The following is a 19,058-nucleotide window of genomic DNA, read 5'->3' as shown; positions in this document are numbered from 1 at the left end:
TATTTCTTTTTTCTTTTTTTTCTTTCTTTTTTTTTTTTTTTTTGCTTTTTAGGGCCGCACTCTCCGCTAGGGGTCCAATTGGAGCTGTAGCTGCCGGCCTACACCACAGCTCACAGCAACGCTGGATCCTTAACCCACTGAGCGAGGCCAGGGATCGAACCTGCAACCTCATGGTTCCTGGTCGGGTTCGTTTCTGCTGTGCAATGATGGGAACTCCGATTCTTATTTTTCAATTTATTCTCCTAAGGGGCACTTTCTTTGCTGAGGGATTTTAATGCCTTTGGCATAGTCTTACTCTGATTCAGAGTTGTGTTACCCTCTTTAGGGGACTTTGCCTCTTTTTATTCTATCTCGTCTGTACCTTGAACACAGTGTGCTCGGGCTCTGTGTGTGTGTGGCCCACACCGCCTGAACTTTATTGCGTCTCTTGAAGACTTTTATCAGGGATGCAGTTCTTAACCGTCAGCAGTGTTTCTCAGGCTCCCCTTTCCTTTCCTCCCCACTCTCTCACACCCTGGATGCTCGGAACTCGTCATTTGGCAGATCTCACAAGCACTTCTGCACAATTGGATGTTCAGAGGTTTTTCTGTCTCCTATTTTGGTAACGAACTTTCTACTGTCCTTTCCTTTCCATTCAATGCCTGGATTTTCCTGAGTGATAGAAAAAGCCTGAGAACTGACACAGTAAGCAGCAACCCTTCCTACTTTCTTTCCTCTTCTCTAGCTGATTCTGGCTCTCTTTGCTTCCTCCCCACGTCTTCCTGATTCTCTGTCACCAGTGCAGGGAACTGGATGGGCTAAGGATCACCCCTGCCCCCAACACACACCTCCTGTGGGGAAGTCGAGAGAGATAAAACCAGAATTATTTTAACGAGGGAAGTGAGAGATGGAATAGTCATTAGTTATATCTCATTCATCCATCCATTCATTCACTCAGGAATCATTTATTGAGCACCCGTCATGTGCCAGAAGCTAAGAATACAGAGGGAAGTAAGACACCATCCTGGTTCTAATGGAGCTCAAAATCTAGGGTAGGCAGTGGTGTGCTGGATGGAGCCAGCACTCACCCACGTGCAAGAGCTGCTTGTTAAATTTTTAGGAATTTGTGAGTCAGTTATTAAGTATAGTCCTTATTAAAAATAAAATTAAGTAACTTACTAATAAATTACATTAAAAACAAATGTAATAAAAACTCAAAACTCATCAATTCCTAGTTATTTTACTGATGTCTATGCCCTTTAGATTATGTCTGTTGTACCTGTGTCGTGGAAATGCTTGCTGGTGATATAATACACATTTCCTCCCAACTCTGAGTGTTCGGTGACATCACGTTAGTGGCTCAGAGTCTGCTGTGGTGGCAGTATTTACACAAAGGAAATTGCGAAGTGTTACAAATCAGGACTCCCTTTTTTGCAACCAACCGTTAAACATTTACCAGCACACACTCTGTGGGGAAGACAGAGAAGTCAGTGGTAATTACAGTGTGATACAAAGGGAAGCACGGAGGAGGGAAGTTAATCCAGGGTCGTGGAGGACCATAGGGAAGACAGATCTTCAGCAAGAGGTCTGCAGGGCTGGTAGGAAGGAGCTAGACATGGGGCAGCAGCTGGGGATAGGACACAAGAGCCTGGAGTATGCAGGCATTTGTATCTAAGCTCTTCAGTAATGAGCACTCTTCAGGACAGTGATGAGATTATGAAGGGCCAGGACAGGTCTCTGAGATTTAGTCTGAATGCAGTTGAGGAACCAGTGAGAGGTTCCCCAGAGAATGTTTCCACGCGCACAGTGACAGTCTGTAAAGGTCATTCTGGAACCTGCAAGGCAGGTAGTGTAGAAATCCAGGTAAGAGATGACGACGCCTGGACTGAGGTCGTGTAGCAGTGGCCATGGGAAGGAGAAGGGGTGGAGAGATACTGGAGGCCCTGGGACGGATAGGACTTGTGGTCATATGTGAGGTGAGAGAGAAGGGTGAGATCCCAGTTTCTGCCTAGGATAGGTGAGTGGGTGGTTGGTTATGCCTCTGGGATAGGCTTTAGGGAGGGTGGGAGAGCATCAGTTGCATGTCAGTTTCCGTGAAAAGTCCAAGTGGTGGAGTTCAGACAGACACTGGGAATCTGGATCTGGACTTTGGAGACAGGAGAGGGTAGGAGAAAAGCTGTGGGAAGTGGTGTGCCATGAAAGAGGGCCTGCTGTTTAGAGTTTACATGTTTTAATTTACAGTTTTTACATAATTAACATTTTATGTGTATTGATTTTTAGTTTAACACTGAAGACCAACCCTTCTTTCATTTTTTTTTTTTAATCATTGGGGTTGAGGGTGCTGGTTGGGGGAGAACATCATACTCTGCTCTACTGTCTATCACATGTAAGGACAAGTGGAGGGTTTTCAGGTCCGATTGATTGATAACAAATATGTAGTGAAGAAACTGGGGTATTGCCCTATGCTGGGCAGCTGTATGAGAGTCCTCAGACGTGTAGCTTTTCCTCACCAGGAATGTCGAATCTAGCATGAAGGGGCTGTGTGGTGAAATAGGTGCTGTGAAAAGGTAACCAAACGCAGGTCAGTGTTCTATGTGCTGGTTGAGTTATAAGCCAGAAGTACTATAGCAGTTAGGGAAGGCAGGGATCACTTAGGACTGAAGTATTCAAAGGGCTTCATAGAAGAGGGATAACTTACCTGGTCCTGGAAGAACAGATATTTAGATTATGGTACAGGGGAAAAGAGGGGAAATCTATTTGCAGTGGATGGTTCATCTGCTCAGGGCATAATAAGTACTTAGTAAATATTTAGATTCAGTCCAGGTCAAGGATGGCTTTGACTTCTGGGCAAGAATCATGACTTTATCACATAGACTGATGCTCTTTCAGCTTTTTCACTACAGAGTCCTTTGAAAGGACATTTTACATAGCCATCCAGTATGGATGACTGTTTTTGTCTAATGCTATAGGAAAGAACAGGGATCCTGACTGGCCTGTACTTTCTTGCCATCTCTGTTGTTGGTGACCCATTTGAATCTTAAATCTGGTTCTACTAGAATGTTACTGAAACTCTGGTCCTCTGAGCACTGATGAAGGCTCCACTGGTCGGCCGCCAGAGCTTCAGCTGTGGGGAGAAGGGCATGTGTAAATTAATGTTGACTTTGGAGACCATTTGGTTGGTTTCATACTGCTTGCCAGATCATGACACTTTGAAGGCCACATCCCCTCAGCTGGGCTGAGTGAGAGTTCTTGGTGTGGCTTTAGTAGAGTGGGCTTGGAGCCAGGGAGGGGGTGCTTAGCTGGAGCATCTTTGTGCCTGGAGAAATCAACTATTTTGTGCTTCACGTAAGAGCATTTATTAATAAACACTTTTCAGCAGAAAACATGTTGTGGCTGTCTGCCTAGAGGTGTGTGTGTGTGTGTGTGTGTGTGTGTGTGTGTGTGTGTGTAAGCGAGTGAACGAGAGAGAGAGTCAACAAGGGGGCAGGAGAGGTAAGTTTTAGCTGGATCTGGGGAGGTTGGACAGAGATTGGGAATATACCTCAGTGTGGTTTGTGTTTTGCAGGTGGGGAGGTGGACGCACCAGTTTTGCCTGGGATCAAGAGCAAAATATATTAGGGATTGGGCTTTGATTGGGTGGGAGTGAGCTATGTGTTGGACACTAACTAGTTAAGATCTAGTGTCGGTGCGGGGAGAAAGGTTTAGGGAGAGAAAGGTGGAATCTGGCAACTCTGCCTGAACCTGTGATTCTAGGCTGGGGTGTGTGTGTGCGGGTACACATGTGTACACTTCACTGCTGCAGGGTGTAAGCTGTAGTGGAAATAGCTTGGGCTGCTTGGGTTTTAAGGGCACTTGAGCTCAGATGCTGTCTCTGCCACGTATTATCTGTGTGATCTTGTGCAAGGTTCTTAATTTCCTTGAGGCCTCAGACCCTCTTTTTCCTTAGCTTCCTGCTCTGTGGAAGGTCAACAAGTTGCCAAAGAAACTTCTACTTTTCAGAAACCAGGGATCCAGAACCTCCTTCAGACTTCTCATTATTTTCCCAGAGGGGCAGAGCAGGGGAAGCAAAGAGACCTTGGGTTCCTTCTCCTATCAAGCCTTGCCACTTCATCAAGGGTGGAAAGGACTTTGGATGGAATGACGCAACCATATATCCTTTTTCTTGCCAGCTCTGTGGTCATCAGCCAGTCACTCTTTGAGGGAGGCTTTCGTGTGAATTGCATTTGTTGAACTTTAATCCTGATAATAGGCAATCTATGTTTGAGGTCTTTTGGTAAACACAACTCTGTATTAACAGAGATGCATCATTATTGGGCCATCCGGAAGGCTGGAAAGTGCAAAGACCAACACAACAAAGAGGAGCAAACCTCCCAGTTAATAGTCACAGTGGAGATTGTTGTCACTGCTTCCAAAATGGCTTTATTTGGTCTACATCTAGTCTCTGCATGGAAAATGCAACTAGTAATGTCCACTGGACTTTTATGAGCTCTAATCTTATCAGTTCCCTGTCAAAACCCTTCAGTGGTTCCCTGATTGATACCAGATTATGTTTTCTCTTTTTTAAGTCTCTCTACAATTTGAAAACAACATTTATAATGAATATTTGTGCCGTGTTTTACAGTTTCTACATTTACTCCAGGAATGCATTTAGAGTTTAGTATTAGAAAATATATGTGTTGTATACAACATTAAAAGCTTTAAGGAAAAAATCCATATGGTCATCTCAATAGATTCACAAAAACATTTGAGAAAATTCAATGTAACTTTTTGATAAAAAATACAATGGAATTTTCTTAATTTGATAAAGGGCATCGACAAAATTCTAAAACAAACATGCACAATGGGGAACACTAGAAACGTATTTTTTAAAATCAGGAAGATGACAAAATATTCATTAGTGACTTTATATTCACAGTTGTGTGGCCATCCTAGCCAGTGCAAAATTTCTGTCAAAAAAGAAATTAGAACCCTAAGAATTGGAAAGGAGAAAAAAGGACTCTTGGCCGTATATGCAGGGAATGTGACTGCTTATGTAGAACACCTAGCTGAATCTTCAGAATCTTTGCTATAATAAAATAGAAACAAAAACTGTTCAGTACTTAAGAATAAATTTACTCAAATATATATAAGATCTTCATACATAAAAATATAAAAGTTTGAATGACATTAAAGAAGATCTAAATAAGTGGAGAGATATTCCATGTTCATGGATTAGAAGACAATAGAAAGATGCCAGTTCTATCCAAATTGCTCTATAAATTCAAAGTAATTTCTATCAGAAGCCTATCAGAGTCCTCATGGAGCTTGGAAGTTACTACTAAAATTTATATGACAGATGAAAAAACTGGAATAGCCAAGACACATCTGAAGCATGGTAATAGGATTGGGGATGTGCCCTACCAGACTTAGACCTTATTATGAAGCTGTAGAAATGGTGTGGTATTGGTAGAGAGTTGGATAACCTGACTAAATGGAGTAAGTAGGAAGTCCAGAAATAGTGCCCTTTATATTTGGAACTTTGATGTATGACTAAAGGTGGCATAACAGGTAAGTGGGAAAAAGAAGTATTCACTAAGTGGAACTTATGGGAGAAATAATATCCATGTTTCATATAGTGACATAAAAATCAATATCAGATAAAACTTAAATATCAAAAGCAAAACTGTTAAACTTTAAGTATAAAGTACAAATTTATATCTGTCTGGCCTGGAGTCGGGAAGGATGCCTAACTACAAAAGAAATTATACTTGTGGGGTTTTTAATATAAAGGTTTTCTATCTTTATTGGGTGCTCCCCCTCCTTGATAACATTCTCTGTTTTGAGATTTTCGTCTTCGATCTTTCTTGTCCTGTGATCAGCTACCTTCTTTGCACCCGGAATGCAAAGAGTCCCAAAGTTCAGGGGTCTGTGGCTTACATTTTCCTGCTGAACTGAAAGTGGAAAGGAAGCCAGAAAAGGTGTCTGCTTTGGTCAGCCAAGCTGTGGTCTGGCACTCTGATTGCACCAGAATGTTCTAATAGTTACAAATCCCAGTGTGAGATTTAGAGGGACTCTCGCATCTCCAGAACTTTCTCTTAACCATAGCAGCTCCTTTCTTGGAGCCAGTTTGCGTGGCTGGGTGATAGCATCAACAGAGGGCCACTAGAGGAAGGTAAAGAAAACCAGCGTCATTGTCTTAGAGTTAGAGTGAACGGTGGGTCCCCTGATCTCCACAAGTGGAGAATGTTCTGTTTTTCTACCAGCAAAGCAGAGTTTAGCCTTGTCCAAAGAGAGGGAGCTCCAAGGTCTCAGACTTGCCCTGGAACTGAATAGTTTTTATCAGTTTGTCCTTTCCTTGCTTATTTTTTGGATTCTTCTTTCTCCCCCCACCATAAAATTGAGACATGTTGCCTAGGAGTAGTTGGGCATCAGGCTGTCATCCCTCTGGAATTTGAGTGTTTTGTCTTCAGTATAGAGGACTTTGAGATTATGGCAGACCTGCTCACAAAGATACTCTTTCTTCTTCGTCATCGTCATCTTCTTCATCTTTGCCTCGTCCCCTCCTCTTCTCTCTCCTCCTCTCTCCTCCTTCCTTCCTTCCTTTTTCTTCCTTTTATTCCTCCTCCTCTTCTTCTTCAAAAATTTACAATCCCTTGTCTTCTGATGGGATTATGGTTTCCCAAGCTTTTACTTTTGTGTCTCCATTCTCCACACTGTAGCCTATGGGATCTTTCTAGAGCACAAATGTGTTCACCTGCTTCGGGCTCCCTCCACCTCTTTGCTTAAAACTCTGATGGCTTCTCTTTGTTTTAGGGTGAAATCTAAACTCCTTAGCTTCGTTTACATGAGACCTGTGCGACTGCTCAGTCTTCTAGCCTCTTTTCTTGATACCCTCCTCCAGTTTGACTAAACTTCCAGGACTTTGAACACCCTTGACTCCTTTTCTCCAGGTCTTTGTTCATATTGTTTCCTCTGCTGGAATACTCTCTTATCTTCCTTTCTCCCTGTTCATTTCTGCTCTTCCTTAAACTTCTCAGCTTGTAGGAAGTTTTTCCTGACAGCACTGGGGTAGTTTCCTGTCCTCTGTGATTCTGTGACTCTGGTCGCATCATTATGCTTAAGATGTGATGTTTAGATGTTTACTTGGCTTTCTCCTTCTCTGAATGCTAAGCTTCGTGAAAGCAAGGTCTGTAATTTGTTTATTATTGTGTTTCCCTTAAATTGTTTTTTTTTTTTTTTTTTTTTTTTTTTTTTTAGTTTAAAATTCTTTTTCATTTTGTGGCCGCACATGGGACATATAGAAGTTCCTGGGCTGGGAGTTGAATTGGAGCTGCAGCCGCAGGCCACAGCCGCAGCCATGGCAATGCCAGATCTGAGCTGCATCTGTGACCTAAACTGCACCTTACGACAACGCTGATCCTTAACCCACTGAGCGAGGCCATCCTCACAAACACTGTGTAGGGCTCTTAACTGGGCCACAGTGGGCGCTCTTCCCTTAAATTGAAATACAGTGCTTGGCATGTAGTAGGCTCCATTGAGTATTTGTTGAATGAACAAACATCCCTGTGAAGTGAGTGGTAACGAGCTTAGTCTTCCCTTACCACCACCCCTCCTCCTTTTAGGGATGGCCCCTTTGTGGGATAAGGACTTCCTGCTCAGTCACACCAGTGCTGGATGGAAGAAGATAAGCTAGGATCTGATGGATGCACTTTGCCCTGAAACAAATTCCTGACCCAGTGATTTCTCTCCCTGGGTCTGCAGTGAAGAGAACAGGCTGACAGCAGTGCCTCATGTGGGTGGGCAAGTGCATGAGCCTGTGGCAGGTAGATGAATGAGTTTACCAACATGTGATCCTCTCTCTCCCCCCCACTCCCTTCCTGTTCACAGCATCAAGCCAAGCTCCCAGCTGCCGATACAGCCTGGGGAAGACGAAAAGAACCATAGGACGATCACTGTCAACCCCGCCCACATGGGGAAGGCGTTCAAGGTTATGAATGAACTGCGGAGGTACTTTTTCTATTTTGCCTGTGTCCTTTTGGAAGGGACTTCCTAGTTGAGCGTCATCAGGTACCAAGAACAGAAGTCAAAACACCACCACCCAGGGAAGTCCCACTCTTCCCCACCCACTCCCAGATGGTCATTTGGCTTTCCCTTTCAAACTCTGATAGAGACAGAATGGCTTCCCCAAATCTCTCCTTTGTCTTTATTTAACATCTGTCATTTAAGTGCTTAATCACCGTGGAAAAATCCTGTATGGTTACAGCAGTTCTGTTCATATACTTGATTTCCAACGAACCAGCTGTGTAAAGGCCAGTAATAGAATGATTGCAACACCTACACACAACTGCAGATTAAAGATTGCGGGTGCTAGGCATTTTCTTTTGGCCTCCCTCTCTCATTCTTTGTTCCGAACTTCGTCTTTGTCAGGACAATTACATGAACAGAACAATACCTAGCTTCTCAGATGCCATTTAACTCTATAAGGAAAAAAGTGAAGTGCAAAAGCACTCATCCTGACTGAGCTAAGTGGTGAGGGCTGCACATGCTATTTGTAAGGCCAATGTGCATGTTAGAGGAGCTTGTTGTAAGAAGGTTCAGGTCCTATAGAATTTTTTTCTATAGGAATGCTGTGCATACAGTCTCTTTTTTACCATAGAGCTCAGAAGCTTCTTTTGCCTATACAATTATTTTTGTCTTTTTTATTGAAATATAGTTGATTTACAATGTTGTGATAGTTTCGGATATGTAGTGTGCATCTGTTAACGTGTGATATAGTAGCACGTATCTATTCATCCCAGATTCCTGATTTGTCCCTCTCCACTCTTTCTCCTTTGGTAACCGTGAGTTTGTTTTCTGTGTCTATGATCATATTTCTCTTTTGTAGATAAGTTCATTTGTATCATTTCAATTTTTGTTTTGTTTTGTTTTTTTAGGGCCGCACGTGTGGCACATGGAAGTTCCTAGGCTAAGGGTTGAATTGGAGCTGAAGCTGCCGGCCTACACCACAGCCACAGCAATGGCAGGATCTGAGCCGCATCTGTGACCTACACTACAGCTCACGGCAACACTGGATCCTTAACCCATTGCTCGAGGCCAAGAGTTGAACCTGTGTCCTCATGGATAGCAGTTGGATTTGTTACTGCTGAGCCACAGCGGGAACACCAGGGGTCAGATTTTTTAAATTAGAGTTGATTTACAATGCGATGCTAATTTATGCTGTACTGTATTATTTGTTTAGATAGTGGAATCTAAAAATATAAGATGTAAGTGATATATGATATTTGTCTTTCTTAGTTCACTTAGTAAGATAATCTCTAGGTTCATTCATGTTGCTACAAATGGCATTATTTCATTCTATTTATGGCTGAGTAAAATCCCATTGTATACATGTACCACATCTTCTTTATCCATTCCTCTGTCAGTGGACATTTAGGTTGTGTCCATGTCATGACTGTTGTAAATAGTGTTGCAGTGGGATGAATGTGTTTTTTCAAATTATGGTTTTCTCTGGGTATATTCTCAGGAGTGAGATTGCTGGATCACGTGGTAGTTCTATTTTTAATTTTTTCAGGAACCTCCATACTGTTCTCCATAATGATTGCACCAGTTTACATCCCCACCAGCAGTGTAGGAGGGTTCCATTTTCTCCACACTCTCTCCAGCTTTTGTTATTTGTAGACTTATTAATGATAGCCATTCTCACCAGTGTGAGGTGGGTACCTCATTGTAGTTCTTATTTGCATTTCTCTAATAATGAGTGATTTTGAGCATCTTTTCCTGTGTCTGTTGTGTCCATGCCATGATTTACCACATATTCCCTCCTATTGTCAGGTGTAACTGTTAATTTCCTCTTTTCTCTCTAGTTCCTGAGCTCCCTGAGGGCAGGGGCAACTTCTTAATCATTTTGATCTGTAGCACCTGCTACTTCATAGGCACTTCGAGTCATTCACCAGAGATGCTCAGGTGGACTGGTTAGGATCTGGGATGGGTGGGTGGCGGTACAAGTTAAAAAATGAAGATAGGTCAATAAAAATGGTCTTTCTTATTGTGTAAATAGTTGTTGTGAAGGAGAAACACAGGAAATTAGGCATCAGAAATGCCTACCAGGCAATAATTATTAGTTTCTTAAAGTGTGTTGTGAAAGCAAGCATACAGACTCTGACTTTGGAGAGCCCTTCTTAAGAGGAAGATGCTTGTGCTAAATTTTGAAGGACAAGAGTTAAGGAGATGAAAAGTGGTGGGGTTAGGGAGACAGGTCTTCCAGGCAGAGAGAATGGCATGAGCAAAAAGCACATATATTTGAAGGTATGTTTGTTGGGTAGGAGATTGAACTGCTTGTAAACAAAAGTTCTTTATCAGTTTCCTCATTTCTCCTTTCTGCAGGGCCTAGTCTTTGGCATTAAAAACCAAGTTAAATTAAATTTGTCTTATGCCTCACTGCTCACTTGTTATTAAGCCTTCTCCCAGATTTCCTAGATGCTCCATCCATAGTTGTCTTAGGCATTGGGCAGTGCTAATGTTCATGCCTAATGTTCTTTTGTCACTCAAGTATTTGTGTTGTGTTCCCTAGACACTATGAAGTTCCTCATTTAGTTCCCTTGAGTATGGCTTGTGTCCTTTGTCTGATATAAGACTGTAAGTCTCCAAATAAGCCACCTAACTTCACACTCAAGGAATTAGAAAAAGATCAAACTAGGCTTAAAGTTAGCAGAAGAAAGGAAATAATAAACATTAGAGCATAGATAAAACGAAATAGACACTAGAAGGACAATAGAAAAATAATCAATGAAACTAAGAGTTGGCTTTTTGAAAAGATCAACACAATTGACAAACCTTTAGCTAGACTAAGATAAGAGAGAGAGGACTCAAAATTTTAAATGAAAGAGGAGACGTTACAGCTGTTATCACAGAAATACAAATGATTATAAGAGGCTGCTATGAACAATTATATGCCAACAAATTGGGTAACCTAGAAGAGATGGATAAATCCTTGCAACATATACACACTACCAGCTGAATCAAGAAGTAGAAAATCTGTGCTGACCAGTAATGGCTAAGGAGATTGAAACAGTTATCAAAAGTCTTTGAACCAGGAAAAGCTTGATAGTTTTTCATGATCAAATGGTTTCACCAGTGAATTCAACCAAATATTCAAAGAAGAATTAATTAATACCAATCCTTCTCAAACTCTTCCAAGAAGTTGAAGAGGAGAGAAAACTCCCAAACTCATTTTAGTTTTGCAGATTAAAAGTTTTTTTTTTAATTACTTTTTTATGGCTGTATCCACAGCATATGGAAGTTCCTGGGCCAGGGATTGAATCTGAGCTGCAGCTTTGACCTCTGTCACAGCTGTGACAATACTGGATCCTTTTTTTTTTTTTTTTGCTTTTTGCTTTTTGCTTTTTAAGTCTGCACCTGTAGCATATGGAAGTTCCCTGGCTAGGTGTCACATCAGGGCTATGGTTGCTGGCCTACACCACAGCCGTAGCAGTGACAGGATCTGAGCCATATCTGTAACCTACACCACAGCTCACAGCAATGCTGGATCCTAACACACTGCGTGAGGCCAGGGATCGAACCTTGAACCTACATTTTCATGGATATTAGTTGGGTCCATTACCACTGAGCAATGATGGGAACTCCCGCTGGATCCTTTTAACCCTCTGTGCTGGGTCAGGGATCGAACCTGTACTTCTGTAGCAACCTGAGCCACTGCAGTTGGGTTCTCTGAGCCACTGCAGTTGGGTTCTTAACCCACTGTGCCACAATGGGAACTCCCTAAACTCATTTTAAGAATGCCAGTATAAAGACAAGATAAGGATACAAAAGCAACCTAAGGACACTACAAGAAAAGAAAATTACAGGCCGATATCCCCCAAGTGATATTGATGCAAAAATTCTCAACAAAATACTAGCAAACAGTTTATGTATGATCTGGTAAAAGGATCATATACCATGATCAAGTGGGATTTATCCATGGGATGCAGGCATGCTTCAGGAAAATCAAATCAACAAATGTGATACACCACATTAATAGAATGAAGGATTAAAAACCATAAGATCCTTTGAATAGGTGCAGAAGAAGTGTTTGACAAAATTAAATATCCTTTCATGATAAAAACTCCCAACAAATTGGGTATAGAAGGATCATACCTCAACATGTTGAAAGCCCTACATGAAAAACCTGCAACTAATATCATACTCAGTGGTGAAAGGCTGAAAACTTTTCCTGTGAGTTCAGGAATAAGACAAGAATGCCCACTTTCACAATCTCTTTTGAACATAGTACTGGAAATTATAGACAGAGCAGTTAGGCAAGAAGGAGAAATAAAAGCCATCCAAATTAGAAAGGAAGAAGTAAAATCATCTCTGTTTGCATTTAACATGATGCTATATATAGAAAACCCTAAAAAACTCCACCAAAAAACTGTTAAAAGTTATGAACAAATTTGGTAAAGTTGTAAGATACAAAATAGCATTACAAAAGGTCAGTTGCATTTCTATATACTAAGAATGAACTAGATGAAAAATAAAGGAAACAATCTCATTTACAATAGTGTCAAAACAATAAGATCCTTAGGAATAAATTTTACCAAGAAGGTGAAAGATCTGAACAGTGAGAGCCATAATACATTGCTGAAAGAGATTGAAGAAGATACAAATAAGTAGAAAGATATCCCATGCTTATGGATCAAAATAATTAATATTGTTAAAATGTCCATACTGCTCAAAGCTATCTGTAGTTTCAATGCAATCCCTGTCAAAATTTCCAATAGTGTTTTTCACAGAAGTAGAAAAAACAATCCTAAAATTTGTATGGAACCACAAAAGACTTCAATAGCCAAAGGAATCTTGTAAAAGAAGAGCAGAGTTGGAGATACCACACTCTCTAACCACAAAGTACAGGTGACTCTTGAACAAGGCAGGTTTGAACTGTGAGGGTCCACGTATCTGTGGATTTTCCCCCCCGCTAACTTCTATAGAACTGTACTGTCTGTGGTTGGTTGAATCCAAGGATGTGGAAATGTGGGTATGGCAGACTGGGTATAAAGTTATACATGGATTTTTGACTGCATGGGGGAAGGGGTTGGCACTCATAACCCTTGTGTTGTTCACGGGTCTACTGTATGTAACAAAACCATGGTAATCAGAACAGTATGGTACAGACACAAAGACCAGTGGAACATACCTGAGAGCCCAGAAACAAACCCACATGTATATGGTCAACTAATATTTGAAGGAAGAACCAAGAATACCTCATGGGGAAAGGATAGTCTTTGGTGTTAGGAACTGGACATTCACATGCAAAAGAATGAAATTGGACTCCTGTCTTACACTATCCATAAAAATTAACTCAAAATGGATTAAAGACTTAAATGTTAAGACCTGAAACTGTAAAACTCCTAAAAGAAAACTGGGAAAAAGCTCCTGTCATTGGTTTTGGCAGTGGCATTTTGGATATGATACCAGAACACAAGGAAGAAAAGCAAAAATAAACACATGGGACTTCATCAAATTAAAAAGCTTCTGCTCAGCAAAGGAAACCATCAATAAAATGAAAAGGCAACTTATAAGAGGGAGAAAATACTGGCAAACCATAAATCTGATAAAAAGTTAATACCCAGAATATTTAAGGAATGCGTACAATTCAATAGAAAAAAATGGTTAAAAAAATGGAAGGACCTGAATAAAGAATACACCCAAAGAGCCAACAGTTTCATGAAAAGGGGCTCAGTGTCAGTAATTGTCAGGGAAATTAAAATCAAAACCACGGACATCACTTCATACCTGTTCAGATGACTATTACAAAAAAAATAAATAAATAAGAGGTAGCAAATGCTGGCGAGGCTGTGGAGAAAAGGGACCCTCATGTGCTATTGATAGGAATGTAAATTGGTGCTGCCACTATGGGAAACAGTATGAAGTTTCCTCAAAAATTAAAAAATTGAACTGCCATGCTATCTAGCAATCCATTTCTGGGTATATACCTGAAGGAAGTGAAATCTTTATCATGAAGAGATATCTGAAACCCCATGTTCACTGCAGCATTATTCACAGTAGCCAGGACATGAACCTAGCCTAAGTGTTGCTCAGTGGATGAATGGATAAAGAAGATGTGGTGTACATACATGATGAAATGTTATTTGGCTGTCAAAAGAAGGAAGTCCTGCCATTTGCAACAACATGGATGAGGCTTAAGGACATTGTATTAAGTGAAATTAGTCAGGGGCTGGGTGTGGTGATAACTGGGGAGATGTTGGTTGAAGGGTACAAACTTCCGTTATAAGATGCCTAAGTTCTGGGGATCTAATAATGTACAGCATGGTGACTAGTCAGCAATACTGTATCGTATACCTGAGAGTTGCTAAGAGAGTAGATTGTAAATGTTCTCACCACAAGAAATAAATGCTAACTATGTGAGATGATAGATGTGTTACCTTACTGTGGCAGTTATTTCACAATACACATCAAATCATCATTTTATATACCTTAAACTTACATGTAAATGTTGTGTGTCAATTATATCTCAGTAAAACTGGGAAAATAAGGCTCCTGGTCTCTCATCAGACCTTACTTTACCTGGTGTAGCCAACTCCAGTAACTGCTTAAAGGCAGAACTCAGGCAGTAAGTGGTAATATATATGCACCCCAAATTCCACCCACCCTCACTTTACCCTCTTAGCATTTTTTTCTTTCTCTTGAATGCCTTAAAAAAACCCCACCCTGTTGTGTCCTTGTTCCTTCTTTCGCAAGTTAACCACATTTTTGCATCTTTCCCCAAAAGCATCAACTTAGATTTAACCTCCTCCTACTGCTTCTCTTTTGTATAAACCAGCATTTGCCAAAGTCTGTTCTGAGGAACATTTCCTCAAGATGCTCTGTGGGGAAAAAAGAACTTGGTACCAAAATGAATTTGAAAAATGCTTTATAAAACTGCTATACTCCCGTCTGAGATTTATAACATATATAGGCGTATTAAAATCTCTGAGAAGTCATACAGTAACTTGTCTAACGAGGGTTTCCCACATATATTTGAACCCTCTTGTCGTTATGCATAGATTATTTTGTGGAGCTTATCTTAGAGAACACTGGTCCTTTGCTGAAATTTAAGTAAATAGTCTTCATTTTAGGGTTTTCCAGAGGAACAGAACCAATAATATTTCTATATGTGAATATAAATCCATTATTATTATGTTATTTATTTGTACATGTTATTGGTTCTGTTTCTCTGAAAACCAGCTATGTAGATATCGATGTATAAGAGAATATTTATTACAGGAATTGGCACACATGGTTGTGGAGGCCAAGAACTCCTATGATCTGCTCTCTGCCAACTGGAAAGCCAGTGGTATTAATTCAGTCCAAATCCGAAGGCCTGAAACACAGGAGCCGCTGGTGTAAATTCTGCAGTCCAAGCCCGAGCATCAGGAGCTCCGATGTCTGAGGGCAGGAGATGGACAGGTGAGCTCAGGGGCAGGAAAGAAGTCACCGTTCCTCCACCTTTTTGTTCTGTTCAAGCCTTCTGGGGACCAGATAATGCTTAGCTACGTGGGTGAAAGAGATTGCTTTTCTTAATCCTACCAGTTCAAAGGTTAATCTCTTCTTGGAGAAACCTTCACAAACACACCTAGTAATGATATTTGACCAGCTTTCTGGGCATCCCTTCACCTGGCTAAGTTGCCACATAAAATAAACCATCACAGTCCTGTTTTTCCTTTTTTGATTTTTTTCAAATGGATCACAATCTGTTTTAAGTTTTGGTTGGGAAGATGTTAGGTAAGGATTAGGCATGGATTTCACTTTCATTTTTCTTTTGACTTTTAAATTTTTCTTTGAATTTTTTGGTAAAAAGAATATATTTATTGTAAAGCATTTAGAAAATACAGGCGAATGAAAAATCGTGTATAGTTTTAATACCCAGTGGTAGCCACTGGTAGCACTTTGGAGAAGATATTTCTTTAAAATATATGTATCTCAACCAGATTTTTATTCTTTTCTTTTCTTTTTTTTTTTAATGGCCACATCCATGACGTCTGACAGTTCCTGGGCCAGGGATTGAATCTGAGCTGTAGCTGCAGCCTATGCTGCAGCTGTAGCAGTGCTGGATCCTTTAATCTACCGTGCTGGGCCGGGGATCGAACCTGTCTCTCTGCAGTGACCTGAGCCACTGCAGTCAGTTCTTAACTCATTGTGCCATGGTGAGAACGCCCAGATTTTTATTCTTTTTTTTTTTTTTAGCGATTTATTTATTTTTAAATGATTTTAATTTTTTCATTATAGCTGGTTTACAGTTTCTGTCAATTTTCTACTGTACAGCAAAGTGACCCAGTCACACATACATATATACATCCTTTTTCTGACATTATCATCCATCATAAGTGACTAGATGTAGTTCTCTGTGCTATACAGCAGGATCTCACTGCTTATCCACTCCAAATGCAAAAGTTTGCGTCTATTAACCCCAGGTTCCCGGTCCATCTTACTTCCCCTCCCTCTCCCTTGGCAACCACAAGTCTGTTCTCCGGTTTATACTGAACAGATTTTTTTTTATGTCACTAACTATTCTACAACATCATTTAAAGTGGGTGAATTATATTCTATTTTGTTTTTTAAAAAAGTTTCATTGTTGGGTGGTGTTCGTGTCCCTCAAACAAATAACACCTACAGTGGTTATGTGTGGAGCAGGATAGCACAGTGGTCACAAGCCTAGACTCTAGAGCCAGGCAGCCTGGTTTCAAACCTTGACTCCGGTGCTGAAGAGCTGTGTGGCCCTGGTCAAGTTAATTAATATACCTAACCTTACTTTTGTCAACCCTAAAATGAGGCTAATAATACTTCCAATCTTGCTGGCTTGTTAAGAGGATTAATAATTGCTTAGAGCAGGAACAGCACCTTTTATTACTATTGTTAAATTTGTGCACATTTGTAATATATACATATATATACATATATATAAAATTAACTATAAAGTTAATTCCTGGAAGTAGAATTGCTATTTTAAACAGCATGCATAATAATAATAATAATAATGATAATGATAATAATAATGGTAGCAGGTACCCTTAGATATTGTCACGAGGGCTTGAAGCATAGAGAACATTCTGTGTTAGCTGGGATGGTGATGATGATGATGTGACAGGAACTTGGCAGTAAATGAGAGAATCAAAATCTTGCCCTCCATCTCACTTGCATTTTAGATTATACATCAAGCTCTAAGGTATTTAAATGTCTAACTTAAAAAACTAGAGAGGAATGGTTGAGGCAAGGAGAGAAAAAGAGCCCGAATAGACACTTTATTGCTTTGGGTGAGTTTAATGGGAACTGAAGACAGGCATATTTTGTTTTGATGAAGGCCCGGATGAAGCGTTTTGCCATCCAGGGGTCAAGCTAATGAAATGTTACATGATATTCCAGGAACCTGGGGTTATTTCTTTCATTATTTTCACATTCCCCTCTCTCAGTTTTAAGCTATTTTAGTTGAAGTATGCATGTTCTTTGCAATTTATGAATCACACAATTCACGTGTTTCCTATTCTTTTGACTCCCAAGGTAGAGAATAGGCTGCTGGCATGGTAACCAACCAAGCTTCCTCCTCCTCTTGTATTTTATCACTCTTCTCTGGTCAGACCAGCAGCTGCTTTGGGGCAGCAGAGCCCTAATGGCTCTTTGTCTCCTGACTTAGCATCCAGTCAGCAGGTGGACATGTGGTCCTTGTTGGAATAGCTCCCTGATCAGCCTGAAAAGGAGACACACATCTTCTCTCGCATTTTTACAGCTCTAACCTTTCATTTCTCCATTGCAAAGAGTTCTCTGCTCTCATCTTTCTTTTTTTTTTAGATTGTTTTATGCTATGGCTTTATTACTAGTAATGAGTCATCTTGGCACGTTGCTTTCTGTTTTTCTTTTCTCTTTAAGTATATCCCTTTTGTAGCCTTTTTTTTTTTTTTTTTTTTACTTCTTGCATTTAGAATAACTTAAGAAATAATGGAAGTTCCCTTTGTGGCTCAGCGGTTAACAAACCTGACTAGGATCCATGAGGATGTGGGTTCAATCCCTGGCCTTACTCAGTGGGTTAAGGATCTGGCATTGTGGTAGGTCTCAGACATAGCTGGGATGTGTTGCTGCAGCTGTGGCATAGAGCGGCAGCTGTAGCTCCCATTCAACTCCTAGCCTGGGAACTTCCATGTGCTGCAGGTATGGTCTTTAAAAAAAATATTGAAGTACAATTGATTTATAATACGTGTTAGTTTCAAGTGTACAGCATATACTGTACACTGATTCAGTTAATTTTTTTGGAAAATTATATTCCATTGAGTACAATTTCCTTGCTGTATAGTAAATCTATATTACTTATCTCTTATGTATAGTAGTTCATATCTTTTAACCCCATACTTCTCATTTGCTCCACCCCTCTTCCCTTTGGTAACCTTAAGTTTGTTTTCTATGTCTGTGAGTCTATTTCTGTTTTGTAAATACATTCGTTGTATTTTTTTTTTAGATTCCACATATAAGTGATATATGATATTTGTCTTTATCTGACTTATTTCACTTGTTATGATAACCTCTAGGTCCAACTATGTTGCTGCAAATGGCAGTTTTTCATTCTTTTTTATCACCAAGTAATATTCCAATGTGTATATGTACACACACGCACACCGCCTCTTCTTAAGCCAATCATCTGGGCACTTGGGTTGCTTCTGTGTCTTGGCAGATGTAAATAGTGCTGCTATGAACATTGGCATGCATGTATCATTTTGAATTAGAATTTTTGTTTTTTTTATGGATATCGATTTTGCTTTTCTTTTTTTGGTAACAGCTTTATCAAGCTATACCATACACTTCACCCATTTAACGTGTATAATTTGGAGTTCCCGTTGTGGTGCAGTGGAAACAAATCCTGCTAGTATCCATGAGGATACAGGTTTGATCCCTGGCCTCGCTCAGTTGGTTAGGAATGTAGTGTTGCTGTGAGCTGTGGTGTAGTTCACAGATGTGGCTTGGATTCCACATTGCTGTGGCTGTGGTGTAGACCAGCAGCTACAGCTCTGATTTGATCCCTAGCCTGGGAACTTCCATATGCCACAGGTGCAGCCCTAAAA

The 19,058-nt window shown here is 40.4% G+C and overlaps 1 protein-coding gene across 13 annotated transcripts in view; it reads left to right on the top strand.

The window, feature by feature from the left end:
- The window catches only part of KLHL3 (kelch like family member 3), a 257,212-nt gene that overhangs the window by 145,320 nt on the left and 92,834 nt on the right, over positions 1–19,058 (top strand). For 6 of the 13 annotated variants that reach the window (XM_021084794.1, XM_013995148.2, XM_021084795.1 and 3 more), the window contains exon 2: positions 7,846–7,965. In XM_021084794.1, coding sequence (XP_020940453.1) covers positions 7,953–7,965 — 13 coding nt within the window. In that variant the 5' untranslated portion in view covers positions 7,846–7,952. Of the gene's footprint in view, positions 1–1,124; positions 1,843–1,933; positions 1,956–2,018; positions 2,144–7,845; positions 7,966–15,237; positions 15,421–19,058 lie in introns of those variants that run through there. The other 7 variants (XM_021084793.1, XM_021084792.1, XM_005661680.3 and 4 more) reach the window with 7 other exon arrangements.

Source organism: Sus scrofa, chromosome 2 (assembly GCF_000003025.6).
Source record: "Sus scrofa isolate TJ Tabasco breed Duroc chromosome 2, Sscrofa11.1, whole genome shotgun sequence".
NCBI lineage: Eukaryota > Metazoa > Chordata > Mammalia > Artiodactyla > Suidae > Sus > Sus scrofa.
Note: the sequence above shows the minus strand (reverse complement) of the source record. Positions and strands in the feature narration are given on the sequence as shown.